Source organism: Oncorhynchus gorbuscha, unplaced genomic scaffold (assembly GCF_021184085.1).
Source record: "Oncorhynchus gorbuscha isolate QuinsamMale2020 ecotype Even-year unplaced genomic scaffold, OgorEven_v1.0 Un_scaffold_591, whole genome shotgun sequence".
Classification (NCBI taxonomy): Eukaryota; Metazoa; Chordata; class Actinopteri; order Salmoniformes; family Salmonidae; genus Oncorhynchus; species Oncorhynchus gorbuscha.
The window spans coordinates 297006-313524 of record NW_025745427.1 but is presented as its reverse complement, the minus strand read 5'-3'; the positions used below and the strand labels follow the sequence as shown (position 1 = coordinate 313524).

At 41.7% G+C, this 16519-nt stretch overlaps 1 protein-coding gene and 1 long non-coding RNA gene across 5 annotated transcripts in view; both read right to left on the bottom strand.

The window, feature by feature from the left end:
• Nucleotides 1–422: 422 nt before the first annotated feature.
• On the bottom strand, nt 423–5463 carry LOC124018943. 3 transcript variants are annotated; one of them, XR_006835704.1, is made up of 2 exons: nt 4432–5463; nt 423–4384 (listed from the first exon to the last, which is right to left on the bottom strand). It is a non-coding gene; the product is annotated as an uncharacterized LOC124018943 (long non-coding RNA). The 3 variants fall into 3 exon arrangements; XR_006835706.1 differs by having other exon boundaries at nt 4526–5463; XR_006835705.1 differs by having other exon boundaries at nt 4902–5463.
• A 2958-nt stretch (nt 5464–8421) lies between these two features.
• The window catches only part of LOC124018954 (transcription factor MafG-like), a 28316-nt gene continuing 20218 nt past the window's right edge, over nt 8422–16519 (bottom strand). For both annotated transcript variants that reach the window (XM_046334283.1, XM_046334284.1), the window contains exons 2-3: nt 9315–9387; nt 8422–9007 (exon numbers count right to left, since the gene is read on the bottom strand). In XM_046334283.1, coding sequence (XP_046190239.1) covers nt 8552–9007; nt 9315–9350 — 492 coding nt within the window. In that variant the 5' untranslated portion in view covers nt 9351–9387 and the 3' untranslated portion in view covers nt 8422–8551. The remainder of the gene's footprint in view (nt 9008–9314; nt 9388–16519) is intronic.

Below are 16519 nucleotides of genomic sequence, written 5' to 3'. Positions count from 1 at the left end.
CATGTGATGGGTGATGTCTGATGTGATGAACCATGTGTTAACACTGAGGGGCCCAGGAGGCCCCGAGGGACAGGGGATGACTAACTCACTACTCTTCCTAATCTAGGACAGCTAGGCACACCGCACATCCTTCATGACTCTCATGTTTTAGTCGTGTTGGGCCAAAAATATGTCCGCCGAGGTTAGTCAAACTGGGTCGCCCGCCCGACGGCTTTTTTTGGATCACAAAAAAAGAAGTAAATTGTGCCATCTAAATGATCTCCGCCTCCTGAAAAGCCACCCTGGACAGCAAAAAGCCTTCCCCGTCAGTTTATTTTTACTAGCATCAAAGTGGGTCAATGACGCCACAGAAAAATATGACGAAACCTCATTTCAACAGTGTCTGAATGGGCCACCACAGGAAGAGAGGGTCACATCTAATAGTCCTTTTCAAAACCTTTTTATTGGTCATATAGAAAATAAAGTAAGCTGTATCAACAAACATACTATATATACACACACACATCAATAACTTAGACATTTCAGAGAACCACGGTTAAAACCACAGTCATTATATATGAATACATCATATTACTTATCTACAGATTGCAAAAAAGTACAATAATTTACAAATAGTTACAATGAACTATTCTCTGTTTTCCATACAAAGTACTGCAATATCTTATTACAACCCAGACAGAAAAATACCAAAAACAGTTTAATAATAACTTGATATACCATTCAGACACTTCCAACAGCTTGATTTTCAGACTTAATACCTTTGAAACATAGACCTATACTCGAGTGAGAAATACCTGCACAGTCAAATGTTCACCAAGCATAATTTGATTTAAAAAAGCCTACATATCTCTACTACAGCTAGCAAATCATCACACAAGTGCTGATAAGTTATTCATCCTCTCCAATACAACTCGCTTTTAAACAAAAAGCCATAACTAAGTAAAAATGAGATCCGCTGCAGAACAAATTAATTCCAGTGTTTTTAAGATCAATATCAGATACACATTCAACGAACAAAGACAAACAAATAGAGTTTCAGGAGACAATGAGCAGTAATGATTGAATTAGCATCATGGTAGGAACCAAACTAATCAAACCACAAATGACAACAGAAATTGCAAGTGGCCCTTATGTTACTCAGGATTGTGTTCCTGGTCACTTCTTCTACTTCAGGACATAACTTCAGCCCTGTTTTACAGATTGTATAATCACACATCTATAGAGTGTATAATATCTGTAGGTTTAGTCTTTAGAACAGGTAATACCAGTCTTCTAATCTAGGGAGTGATATATATGACAACAGAAATTCAATTTGTGAATACATATTCAGTTTCTGCTGGTTCTAATATCACTCCATAGTCTTTGGGTTTAGGGGTTTCTGTCAGGGGAAGTCTACTGTTAGAGAAGGGTTAGTCAGGCATTGGGCTACTTCCCCTAGACTAGAATCCCTTTAGACGGGCATCACAGTGAGTGAACATCTGGGGCGTGTCCAGTGAGGGTGCTCAACAACGTTGCAGATAAAAATATAAGCAAATGGATCTGACACAATTCCCAATTCTATCATGACAGGTAATCATATCTGTTCTACATAATGTATTTATATCTGAACAGTTGTACCCTCTAGCAGTTCCCATGGTTTTCATTCTCCTTAACCAACATAAACTAAGGGCCAACTGCAGTTTGGTGTGTGTGTGGGGTAAAAGAACAACGCCACAAGAATTCCAATCCAAAACACAGGAGCTGTAGGTATAAAAATCATTAGACCACAGTCACTATTACAACAATATAGACTACTCTTCTAGCTTTACTCTCACGCCTGTCCACTGAGTTTGCATATGTATAAGGGTCACTTTTTCACGACGGTCAACACTACCTACAGTAGCTACCTACTATACACCTGTGTGTGTGTGTGTGTGTGTGTGTGTGTGTGTGTGTGTGTGTGTATGTGTGTGTGTGTGTGTGTGTGTGTGTGTGTGTGTGTGTGTGTGTGTGTGTGTGTGTGTGTGTGTGTGTGTGTGTGTGTGTGTGTGTGTGTGTGTGTGTGTGTGTGTGTGTGTGTGTGTGTGTGTGTGTGTGTGTGTGTGTGTGTGTTACTCCCACACCAGAAGAGATACATGTACAGTGAGCACCAAATTGGACAGTGACCATTTTTTATGTTATTTTGGTTCTGTACTCCAGCACTTTGAGTTTGAAAGGATACAATGACAATGAGGGTGAAGTGCAGACTGTCGGCTTTAATTTGAGGGTATTTTCATACATATCGGATGAACCATTTAGAAATGACAGCACCTTTTGTACATGGTCCCCCCATTTCAAGGTAGTACAAGTGTTTGTTGAATTGGCTTCACAGATGTGTCGTTAGGCAGGTGTATTCATTTGTGTCGTTAGTGAATGCAGGAGAGCTGTTGATGAATGTATTGATTCTAGACTTTGCTATTGCCTTTGGAGGTTGTTGTTGGGGTGTGACAACAGGAGGAAGACGGCAGTGTCCATGCAAATGAAGCTGGCCGTCATAAGGCTCAGAAATTAAAACCAATCAAAATGAAGCTGGCCGTCATAAGGCTCAGAAATTAAAACCAATCAAAATGAAGCTGGCCGTCATAAGGCTCAGAAATGAAAATCAATCAAAATGAAGCTGGCCGTCATAAGGCTCAGAAATGAAAACCAATCAATCAGGAACATTGCAGTTTGGTTCATCATTAACAAGAAAAAATAAACCGGTGAACTCAATTATGTCAAAAGACCCGGTTGTCTGAGGAAGACCACTGTAGCGGATGACCGGAGAATATTCTCTATGGTGAAGAACACCCCCAGACAACAGCCCAACAGATCAAAAACATTCTCCTGGATGCAGGTGTAGATGAGTCAAAGTCTACCATACGTAGAAGACTACACCAGCAGGACTACAGAGGATACACTACAAGATGCAAACCACTGACAAGCCTGAAAAACACAAAGGACAGATTACAGTTTGCTAAAAAGCACCTAAAAGAGCCCCAAGAGTTCTGGAAAAAAAGTATTGTGGACAGATGAGACAAAGATGAACATGTACCAGAGTGATGGAAAGAGGAAAGGGAAGAAAAAAGACAGGCCCATGATCCAAAGCATACCACCTCATCCGTGAAACATGGTGGGTGTTATGGCTTGGGCCTGTATGGCTGCCAGTGGAACAGGCTCACTTGTCTTCATCGACAATGTGACTGCAGACAGAATTAGAACAATGAATTCTGAAGTCTACAGAAATATTTTATCTCCTCAGATAAAACCAAATGCCTCCAAACTCATTGGAAGGCACTTCATCATGCAACAAGACAAAGACCCTAAACATATTGCTAGAGCAAAGAAGGGGTTTTTATGGCCAAAAAGTGTCAAATCCTTGACTGGCCGAGTCAATCACCGGATCTGAATCACATTGAACATGCAGAAGAGGAGACTGAAGGCAATAAGTCCCCAAAACAAGCAGGAACTGAAGATGGCTGCAGTACAGGCCTGGCAGAGCATCACCAGGGAAGATACTCAGCGTCTGGTGATGTTACAGGCCTGGCAGAGCATCACCAGGGAAGATACCCAGCGTCTGGTGATGTTACAGGCCTGGCAGAGCATCACCAGGGAAGATACCCAGCGTCTGGTGATGTTACAGGCCTGGCAGAGCATCACCAGGGAAGATACCCAGCGTCTGGGGATGTCGATGCATCGCAGACTTCAAGCAGTCATTGCATGCAAAGGATATGCAACCAAATATTAACAATGATTACTTTATTCTAAATCATGTTAAACTGTCCAATGTTTTTTGATGCCTGAAAATGGGGGGGGACTATGTACAAAAGCTTCTATAATTTCTAAACGGTTCATCCGATATGTATGAAAATACCCACAAATTAAAGCCGACAGTCTGCACGTCACCCTCATTGTCATCGTATCCTTTCAAAATCAAAGTGCTGGAGTACAGAACCAAAATAACAAACAAACAAAAATGTCACTGTCCAATGAATTATGGTGCTCATGCGAGAAAGGTCATAGTTCAGGATGCCTTTTTAACATTGTGAAGACACATTAAGGTTCACTCCACAAGACTGCCACAGCAACAAGAACGACAACACCCAAACTGGGGAATGTCAAGAGTCATATATACCCATGGATTATCTTCTAGTCAATGGAAATATCTAAGTGTGTTCAGAAGACATAGTGAGGATGTTTTAGCGTAGATACACTATATACTAGGGCTGTGTCTGATGGCACCCTATTCCATATATAATGCACTGCTTTTGGTAATGCAGAGAAGTGTCCATTTCAGATGCCCCCTGGTCTGATGTGAGCTCAGAGGTGTGGGGAATAGCATATTAGACACTGGAGTGTAGACCTATTCTCTCCTGTTCACGTCTACCTACCATACAACTTCAAGTGCTGTGGGTTCCTCCTGTTCAGGTCCACCTACCATACAACTTCAAGTGCTGTGGGTTCCTCCTGTTCAGGTCTACCTACCATACAACTTCAAGTGCTGTGGGTTCCTCCTGTTCAGGTCCACCTACCATACAACTTCAAGTGCTGTGGGTTCCTCCTGTTCACGTCTACCTACCATACAACTTCAAGTGCTGTGGGTTCCTCCTGTTCAGGTCCACCTACCATACAACTTCAAGTGCTGTGGGTTCCTCCTGTTCACGTCTACCTACCATACAACTTCAAGTGCTGTGGGTTCCTCCTGTTCAGGTCCACCTACCATACAACTTCAAGTGCTGTGGGTTCCTCCTGTTCAGGTCCACCTACCATACAACTTCAAGTGCTGTGGGTTCCTCCTGTTCAGGTCCACCTACCATACAACTTCAAGTGCTGTGGGTTCCTCCTGTTCAGGTCTACCTACTATACAACTTCAAGTGCTGTGGGTTCCTCCTGTTCACGTCTACCTACCATACAACTTCAAGTGCTGTGGGTTCCTCCTGCCTTCCTGGACTATTCTAGCTATAGGCTAACAGTCTGGGTCCTGGATGATTTGGACATATTCAGATCTCTGCTTCCTAACCTTTTCCTCTCAGCTGCTCTGTTTTAAAAGGTTACGTTCAGTAATTCACAACGTAATGCTCGTGGCATCCTTACCCTGATACAAGTCTATGAGCCAGGAGAAACTGTGATGATTGGTTTTTACATTACTTAAAGGTGTTCTGGCAACACTTTTTGAACATTTCCCCCCCATCACTTCCATTGATTTTTAGCTGGCAGAGGATAAAGTTAGATGAAGTTTATATTGGCTGTTTAAAGAAATTAGAACCATGGAATACAGTTTCTCCAGGCTCATATAGATATATTCAGGACAAGGAACCATCTGACATGAAGTTGTAAAATACCAAACATATCCCATGTCATTACATAGATACTATCACTATCTATACTACTATAGATACTATCACTATCTATACTACTATAGATACTATCACTATCTATACTACTATAGATACTATCACCATCTATACTACTATAGATACTATCACCATCTATACTACTATAGATACTATCACCATCTATACTACTATAGATACTATCACCATCTATACTACTATAGATACTATCACCATCTATACTACTATAGATACTGTCACTATCTATACTACTATAGATACTATCACTATCTATACTACTATAGATACTATCACTATCTATACTACTATAGATACTATCACTATCTATACTACTATAGATACTATCACTATCTATACTACTATAGATACTATCACCATCTATACTACTATAGATACTATCACTATCTATACTACTATAGATACTATCACCATCTATACTACTATAGATACTATCACTATCTATACTACTATAGATACTATCACTATCTATACTACTATAGATACTATCACTATCTATACTACTATAGATACTATCACCTTTTAAAAGGTAAAACTGCTCACTGATAAATCCCTCTTACAGGGTCAGAAGACAGTGGTGACACTTGGCACGTAAGCAGCATTACTGGCAGCAGGTTGATCTTCCAGATCTTCATTTGGTGTCTGAACAAAAAGTCCTTTTAGAAAAATTGTTAATGAGCGACTATCAACAACAAGTGCCATCCCTAACAGCTTCTTCTCAGAGCTGCAATGGTTTATTTTTAGGGCAAACTTGTTTTCTCCTGAGCAGAACAAGCTGGAGATCAGTGCATTTTTACCCTCACAAAAACCATGAACACAACCTGACAGTCAGGAGATGACCTGTTATTAGTCACCTGTATAAAGCTGCATGCTGAGCCTCCCTTCTCATAGTTAGAATGAGAAGAAGTTATTTATTCAAGGAGAACTTTTACAATGCTTGGCTATACTTTAAGAGAGTGTCAAAGATTTTGATTTTGCTTAGTCTTTGAAAAAGTAAATTGTGAGGCTATTATCCGTTCGCAAATTGCAAGTAGTCCCCTTTGGTAAATGGATAAGACAATAACAGTTTAATCTAAATCAGAGGTGATGTTCCCCTGGAATTGAAACCAAAGAGAGGGGAGGAGGGCCACTTAACTGGGATTCAAAATGAACCAAGGGCCTTATCTTACCCCTATGCCTGCTCGGTCGACAGTAATAACATCGACAGTAATAACGTCGCAATGACAAAAACATTTGTGAATCACAGCTAGTGGAAGAGATATCACAGATGCCAATATGGATGAAGACAATAGATGATGTTTACACCAGCTATATTATCTCTATTACAGATTCCTATAGAAAATACCACAGCATGACATCTATACAGTGAACAACACTGCCAACTGTCACTTATACACATCACGTCACGCGCTACCCCACACAGTACGCGCCTAGTCACTAGAAAAAGCTACCAGCCTTCAATAGTAAGCCACTTTTGGTACAATTGCAAAAAGGATATCACAGGTTTTTTTTGTTTGAAGTTTTCTTTTCCAGTGTTTCTATAAACAACGCCAGATGCTCGTCTATGCATCAATACAAATCAAGAACTTTAAGTCAACGACTTCTAGAATACACACACGTTGACAATTAAACAGTAAAGCTTGTTGTGTGAATATTATTTTGGAATATGTGACCAGCCAGTTCACATGTAATTACATACGCACAAAAAAACTACTTATTTACAAAACAGTTCCAACTTATTTCCTTGATGGAGCACAAATTGAGTTTTAAATGATTTGAGGATTTTTTTAAATGTCCTCCCAAAGCATAATCATCACAAGATCTTGTAAAAACATTCTGCTTCTCAGATACTGGAGAAAGGAACCATCTTGTAATCCTGGAATGGCATTGTCAACTCCAACATCACACCTATTATTATTATAATAATTATCATCCCATACCAAGTAGGCTATCGTATTATTTTGCAGATCAGATTGACTCATTCCACTTACATTAAACTATGTAACTTCCTGTTTTTCAGTGCATGTGTGTATTATTGCATCTCCTGTTGGTAAAATTCTGTGACAGGCTGACCTGAACATAAATAAATGCTCAACTTAACAGAATTTCCTGTTTAGTTTTTTTGACCAACTAAAATCACATGAACTGGTCTGATGGGTGAGTTACTAGTCCTTACTGAAGGTTGCTCACAAGACATCAATACCATACAGTGCATTTCCCTCTTCTCATAGTCAGTGCATTCTAACAGGCCCAGGCTTGTTGCTAACTGCAATCACTCTTTCTCCACTTGTGATACAGAGAGAGGGCTAAGAACGTGAAGCATAATGCCAACCGGGTGTGGCTAGACTGTTGGTGGCTAGTAGTTATGAAAGAGTGCATTTCCACATCAAAACCCTGTGTCGGGATGGAAAAGACTCAAAGAGGGGCCTGTAGGAAACAAACAAACACTCAAACACTTAGTACCATGTACAGTAACACACAACTCCATCGAGAGCTCGACTTCCAACACCAGATGGAGTGACATCAATTATGGATTGGGCTGCGTCGTACGACCTTCCTGGACTCACGTGACCTTTAACCTTTTGGAATCAGTATGTGAAAATACACTATAGAGGAAGGATGTGTATAGTCCAGCGGAGGCTCATTGTAATGGCTGGAATGGAATTCATGGAACAGAGTCAAACATGTGCTTTACATTTGTTTGATAGCGTTCCATGTATTCCACTCCAGCCATTACAATGAGCCGTCCTCCTATAGCTCCTCCCACCAGCCTCCTCTGGTGTATGTATTTCTGCTTGTACAGTGCCAAGGCAGAATGGAAGTATGGTTTATACTTCTAAAGGCTGTCTGATAAGGGTTGGTGCCAAGGCAGAATGGAAGTATGGTTTATACTACTAAAGGCTGTCTGATAAGGGTTGGTGCCAAGGCAGAATGGAATTATGGTTTATACTACTAAAGGCTGTCTGATAAGGGTTGGTGTGGCCTCTGCTGCTGGCCAATTGAAAGAGTGTTACTAGCTGGTACAAAGGTCTGGGGGGGGGGGGGGGGGGGGGGGGTTGTGTTGTGTGTTCTGGCCCAAAAGACAGACAAGGGAACTAATCCTGTGCTCCATGATGATACACTGACTGTAGTACTCGTTGTTTCATTAGTCTGATAACTCTCCACGCCGCCCAGCCCCGATACTACGACCTGGCTCCCGTCTTGGACTTGATGATGGTGATGACGCTGGTGGCCGTGGCCACCTTCCCAGGGACCAGGGGCCCCATGACCCCCCGACCCCCTGGGGTTAAGGCTATGGCCGGGCTGCGCGCCACAGTCCTGGCGAAGCTCTGCAGGGCCTCGTACTTGGAGCGCAGCGAGTCCAGCTCCACCTTCATGGTGGCGTTCTCTGTGGCCAGCTTGTCCACCTCCAGCTGCAGTGCCGTCTTCTGCTTCTCTAGCTCCTCCTTCTGGGTGACCCGCTTGACGCGGCAGCTGGCGGCGTAGCCACGGTTCTTCAGGGTGCGCCGCCGCTGCTTGAGCTGCAGGATTTCGTCCTTGGTGAGGCCGCGGAGGTGAGCGTTGAGCTCCCGGACAGACATGGTCACCAGTTCGTCGTCCGTGAGGCTGGTCCCATTCTCCCCTGGCTCCTTCTTCACCTGAGAGGGAAGTGAAGGGGGGGATGATTTGATTAATTTTGGAGGTAAAACATTTTTCAGTAAAAATTACAAAGCCCAGAGGATAACTCATGAAAGCATTATACAGCAGTTATTTTCAATGTGGTCCAAAAAGCAGGGGAAAGGGAGGGGATGTGGTCAGGAGGAGGAGGAAGGAGGGGTGATGACAAACAAACAAGTATGACTAGAGTACAGATGGTAAGAAGAACATACCTTTTCTCCCCACACTGACAGTGTAAGGGAGACAAAGGTTAAGGTAGGGGTCTATGTACTTCTTTGGTTAGTTTACCTTCAAGGCTTTGTTTCCCTTGTTTGTAGTAGTCATGCCACGAGAGCCGCTTCCAACGACACCACTTGTTGGTCTGTGGAAGAGAAGAACTTCAATAAGAATCCATATAGCCAGAGGAGAAGAACAGTGAGGTTTCACGTCAAATAGAGAAGAACATGAGAAGAACAGTGAGGTTTCACGTCAAATAGAGAAGAACATGAGAAGAACAGTGAGGTTTCACGTCAAATAGAGAAGAACATGAGAAGAACAGTGAGGTTTCACGTCAAATAGAAGAACATGAGAAGAACAGTGAGGTTTCACGTCAAATAGAGAAGAACATGAGAAGAACAGTGAGGTTTCACGTCAAATAGAAGAACATGAGAAGAACAGTGAGGATTCACGTCAAATAGAGAAGAACATGAGAAGAACAGTGAGGTTTCACGTCAAATAGAGAAGAACATGAGAAGAACAGTGAGGTTTCACGTCAAATAGAGAAGAACATGAGAAGAACAGTGAGGTTTCACGTCAAATACAAGAACATGAGAAGAACAGTGAGGTTTCACGTCAAATAGAGAAGAACATGAGAAGAACAGTGAGGTTTCACGTCAAATAGAGAAGAACATGAGAAGAACAGTGAGGTTTCACGTCAAATAGAGAAGAACATGAGAAGAACAGTGAGGTTTCACGTCAAATAGAGAAGAACAGGAAAGGTGATCAAAAAGATCTGTTCCTCAAACTCAGAATCCAATGAAGGTCATTGAGGAGGGAACTTGTAAATTCTCTAATACGGTTGAGAAGGAATGAAGGTCATTGAGGAGGGACCTTGGAAATTCTCTAATACGGTTGAGAAGGAATGAAGGAGATAGTGCAGAATAGAGGAAAGGCGAAATGTGACGGAGCCATTAGTTTTCAGAGATGGAGCAGAGACTTCAGCTCTTCCTCTAAAGGTAACAGGCAGGCCAATCAGTAACAGGCAGGCCAATCATTTGTGCAACTGTGAACTAAAGGACAGTTGGCATTTGACGGTTTGGCACAACTACAGCAGTAGCGACTGTCACTTTGATTTATTAGAAAACAAAACCATCAGAGGGGAACTTCCTCAACGAGCAGCTACCAGGCAGGAAACACCTGGAAAAGACCCCATCTTACGGTATGTACCTCAGACTAATACCTCAGACAAACAGCTCTAACACACACACACACACAGTATGTACCAGTCCTGACACCTCAGACTAACAGCTCTAACACACACACACACACACACACACACACACACACACACACACACACACACACACACACACACACACACACACACACACACACACACACACACACACACACACAGTATGTACCAGTCCTGACACCTCAGACTAACAGCTCTAACACACATACACTTTAGAAAGAAATGTTTAAAAACACATGTAAAAGACAAGCGTTTATTATTTGACAAGTTCAGGTAGTCCATCCCCGTTTGGTGACTGATGAATAAAAGATGACTGGGGAGGGAAACTGTATTCTAGTCAAGTCCATCCTATTCAACTATTACTGTACATATACTATTCTAACTTACGTATTCTTCAAATCAAATATATATTCTATCCACAGTGTCTATACATCCCATCACACACACATACAGTGCATTGTGAAAGTATTCAGGTTCCTTGACTTTTCAACATTTTGTTACATTACAGCCTTATTCTAAACTGGATTCAAAATATTAAATAATCCTCAATCTACACAAAATACCCCATAATGCCAAAGCGAAAACGGGTTTTTAGAATTGTTTGCAACTTTTTTTAAATTAAAAAACAGAAATACCTTATTTACGTAAGTATTCAGACCCTTTGCTATGATACTCGAAATTGAGGCCAGGTCAATTTAAATGATTAAATGATCGGACAGGATTTGGAAAAGCACACACCTGTCTATATAAGGTCCCATGTTAACAGTGCATGTCAGATCCAAAACCAAGCAATGAGGTCGAAGAAATTGTCCGTAGAGCTCCGAGACAGGATTGTGTCGAGGCACAGATCTGGAGAAGGGTGCCGAAACATTTCTGCAGCATTGAAGGTCCCTAAGAACAACGTGGCCTCCATTCTTAAATGGGCCTTTGTCAGGGAGATGACCAAGAACCCAATGGTCACTGACAGAACAATTTCTGCTAGCTAGTTTTTGCTACCATGTGGGTTTTAGCTTGCTTGAGGCTGCTGAGGAGTGTTAATTCACCTGTCCACATACACGTTATATTTTAAACAACTCCTTTTGTAAGATAAAACATTTATCTAACTGCTTAACTATGCATTACAGTATCCTGGAGGGAAAGGAGTCTCTCCAAGAAATGGCCATATCAGTCTGCCGATATGGACAGCCCCATCAAGAGGAACCTCCTGGATGATGCATTTTCGGAGAGCGTGGTAGCAGCCCGAAACCTATAGCTGTAGCCATTGCATGGATTGAGGAAGACAATGCCATCCTGTCTGATGTTCAGACTCTGCTTGCAAATGAAAGGGAATAAATCCGTACTGCCCTGCCCACTTCACTGTCGCTCCAAGCAGTGGAAACTGCAGATCTGAAATGCATCAAAGAGTAGTGAAGACTTCTGCCTGAAGCCCATACACGCCACAGCGTACATGTTGGACCCCAAGTATGCTGGCACGAGCATCCTGTCTGGTGCAGAGATCAGAAGGCCTATGGTGTCATCTAGAGGTTGACCGATTATGATTTTTCAAATGCCGATACCGATTATTGGAGGACCCCCCAAAAAAAGCCGCTACCGAATAAAATCGGACGATTTTTAAATATTTTTTATTTGTAATAATGACAATTACAACAGTACTGAATTAACACTAATTTTAACTTAATATAATACATCAATAAAATATACATCTATTTAGCCTCAAAAAAATAATGAAGCATGTTCAATTTGGTTTAAATAATGAAAAAACAAACTGTTGGAGAAGAAAGTAAAAGTAAAAAGAATGTAAAAAAGCTAACATTTAAGTTCCTTGCTCAGAACATGACATATGAAAGCTGGTGGCTCCTTTTACATGAGACTTCAATATTCCAAGGTAAGAGGTTTTAGGTTGTAGTTAATTTAGTATTTATAGGACTATTTCTCTCTATACCATTTGTATTTCATATACCTTTGACTATTGGATATTCTTATAGGCACTTTAGTATTGCCAGTGTAACAGTATAGCTTCCGTCCCTCTCCTCGCCCCTACCTGGGCTCGAACCAGGAACACATCGACAACAGCCACCCTCAAAGCATCGTTACCCATCGCTCCACAAAAACCACGGCCCTTGCAGAGCAAGGGGAACAACTACTCCAAGTCTCAGAGCGAGTGACGTTTGAAACGCCATTAGCGATAAACAGCTCAATGCTTGAAGCATTGCGAAGAGCTGCTGGCAAAACGCATGAAAGTGCTGTTTGAATGAATGCTTACAAGCCTGCTGCTGCCTATCACCGCTCAGTCAGACTGCTCTATCAAATATCAAATCATAGACTTAATTAATTAGACTTAATCAATGTTATGTCATAATTACGTAAAACTCTGGCAAATTAATTCGCAACGAGCGAGGCGGCCCAAAATTTTGCATATACCCTGACTCTGCGTGCAACGAACGCAAGAGAAGTGACACAATTTCACCTGGTTAATATTACCTGCTAACCTGGATTTCTTTTAGCTAAATATGCAAGTAAAAAAATATATACTTCTGTGTATTGATTTTAAGAAAGGCATTGGTGTTTATGGTTAGGTACATTCGTGCAACGACAATTGTGCTTTTTTCGCAAATGTGCTTTTGTTAAATCATCCCCCGTTTGGCGAACTTGGCTGTCTTTGTTAGGAAGAAATAGTCTTCACACAGTTTGCAACGAGCCAGGCGGCCCAAACTGCAGCATATACCCTGACTCTGTTGCAAGAGAAGTGACACAATTTACCTAGTTAAAAGAAATTCATGTTAGCAGGCAATATTAACTAAATATGCAGGTTTTAAAAAATGTAATTGTGTATTGATTTTAACTTCTTAAGATATAGGGGGCAGCATTTTCACTTTTGGATAAATACCATGCCCAATTTCAACTTCCTGCTACTCATTGCCAAAAATATAAGATATGCATATTATTAGTAGATTTGGATAGAAAACACTGAAGTTTGAATCATGTCTGTGTATAACAGAACTTATGTAGCAGGCAAAACCCAGAGGACTAACCATTCAGCTTTTCTTTTTTTGAGGTCTCTCTGTTCAGTGAGTTCTCATTGGGAAACGATATGTCTTAGGCACTTGTTTGCTGTTCCAACCACTTCCACTGGATGTCACCCGTCTTTGGAATTTGGTTGAGGTTATTCCTTTGTGCAATGAAGAAGTAAGGCCATCTAGGAACTGGGTAACACTGTTGAGAGTTGCGCAAGACTTGAAAAGTAGCGTTGGTTTGTTGTCTTCCTGTATTGAACACAGATAGACCCGCCTTCAATTTAATTGATTATTAACATTTAAAAATACCTAAAGTTGTATGACAAAAGTAGTTTGAAATGTTTTGGCAAAGTTTACAGGTAACATTTGAGATATTTTGGAGTGACTTTGCGCAAATGGAAGCTGTTTTTTTTCTGGATCAAACGCGCCAAATAAATTGACATTTTATATGGACGGAATTGATCAAACAAAAGGACCAATTGTGATGTTTATGGGACATATTGGAGTGCCAACAAAAGAAGCTCGTCAAAGGTAAGGCATGATTTATATTTAAACCTGCGTTTTGTGTAGCGCCTGCAGGGTTGAAATATGGTACTCTTTGTTTACTGTTGTGCTATCATCAGATAATAGCTTCTTATGCTTTTTGCCGAAAAGCCTTTTTAAAATCTGACATGTTGGCTGGATTCACAATGAGTGTAGCTTTAATTTAGTATCTTACATGTGTGATTTAATGAAAGTTTGATTTTTATATAATTTGATTTGAATTTGCCACGCTGCATTTTCCCTGGCTTTTTCCCTGGCTTTTGTCCCCTATCCTAGAGAGGTTAAGAAAGGCATTGATGTTTGTGGTTAGGTACACATTGGGGCATCGACAGTCCTTTTTCGCGAATGCGCACCGCATCGATTATATGCAACGCAGGACACGCTAGATAAACTAGTAATATCATCAACCATGTGTAGTTAACAAGTGATTATGATTGATTGATTGTTTTTTATAAGATAAGCTTAATGCTAGCTAGCAACATACCTTGGCTTCTTACTGCATTCGCGTAACAGGCAGGCTCCTCGTGGAGTGTAATGAGAGGCAGATGGTTAAAAGCTTTGGACTAGTTAACTGTAAGGTTGCAAGATTGAATCCCCGAGCTGACATGGTAAAAATCTGTCGTTCTGCCCCAGTTAACCCACTGTTCCTAGGCCGTCATTGAAAATAAGAATGTGTTCTTAACTGACTTGCCTAGTTAAATAAAGGTGAGGAAAAAACACCCGGCAAAATCAGTGTCCAAAAATACCGATTTCCGGTTGTTATGAAAACTTGAAATCAGCCCTAATTAATCGGTCATTCCGATTAATCGGTCGAGATCTAGTGTCATCACTTCCAGGCCACCTTGGCCTGGAAGAGGGCAAGGATCTTGGCAGTCTGGCGAAGTATACTTCCAAGCAAGGGCTTTGGGACGGAGATGCAATATGGCAGTCGTGCCAACATATCTCATCAGCCACCTGGTGGAAGAGACTCTGTGGATCTGAGGCTCTTTCCCCTCTTGCCTCCACCATCCTCCAAATCCCACCAACATCAGCCACCTCAGAGCGCAACTAGTCCTTGTCTGGGAACACACACACCAGAGCACACAACAGGCTGACCAATACAAGGGTTGAGAAATTGGTGGCCATCCGGGAAGATTTTGGGCTTTTTGAGCATGACAACGAGCCATCCTCAACAAGGTTGGAAAGTGACAGTGAAGATGAGGCCTCAGTCTGATTTTCAAGAGGTGGACATTGAGGAGGTCCAGGGAGAAGACATGGAAGCCTGAGAGGAAGACAACCAAAGCTTTAGTCTATAAACTATCATTTTACAGATGATTGTTGAAAACGTTTCTGGGAGATGCGATGGATCATTGGGGATCATTCAATATTCCCTTTCTTTTGTTTTTCAGTGAAATCATCCCATGTGAAGAGTCAACTCATTTAATTAAAGTTCGATTCGTAACTGAATTGTTTTTTTCGTTTTTTTTTCTATTGAACGGATTTGAATCATTTGCAATTGTCTACTTATGATAAGGTCAAATGTTTCTGTTTCTATATATGGTAAATATATCCAATGCAAAAATCATAATTTAAATGCTATTAATATTAATTTGCATATATTTCTGTTAATTCCCATACATTCCCGATAATTCCCATGGAAAGTTTCCACCTATGAATTTTCCCCATAATGTGCAACCCTAATCTGTAGTATTCCGGAACCCCTTCCAGCTGAGTTGGTCCACAGTTAGTGTGAGCCTTGTCACAGTGTCAGAGGGTAGCAGAACACACACTTGTGACCGAGTAGAGCAGTGGCCCTTGATGAACTGCTTTACTCAACACAGAGAAAAGGCTGTGTCAGCACCACGGCATGCCGAACACACACACACACACACACACACACACACACACACACACACACACACACACACACACACACACACACACACACACACACACACACACACACACACACACACACACACACACACACACACACACACACACACACACACACACACACACACACACAATAAGCTCATTTACACAGGGTGTGTGAGAGTAGCGCTTGGCTATGTGTGTGTACGTATAATCGTGATGGCTAACACCTCAGTTTTGCAAATAGCTGTAAATATGTGAGACGAAGCGTGAGAGGATGTGTAGACTACACACAGCAGAGACGATGGAGAAACAGCAAAAGCCAGAAAGAGAGATGAGTAGTCGTTCTGAAGTGCGGCCAAGACGTTGCCATGGCAACAACGGGGTGAAAGGGGTGGGTGGGGGGCTACAGGTGGACACGACAGCTCACCTGAGCCAAACGGGATGAGACGGGCCACTTGTTAAAAATGACCTGGATACGACACCACCACACAGGCAGTGGAGGAATGGAACACAGGGTCACATTGTGGCTCGCATTCTTGATGCTTCCCTTTCAAATACCCGCATAGAATAGCCTAACAGTGTTCTCTCTCCACTAGCTAGTAGGCTAACCCCTAACAGTGTTCTCT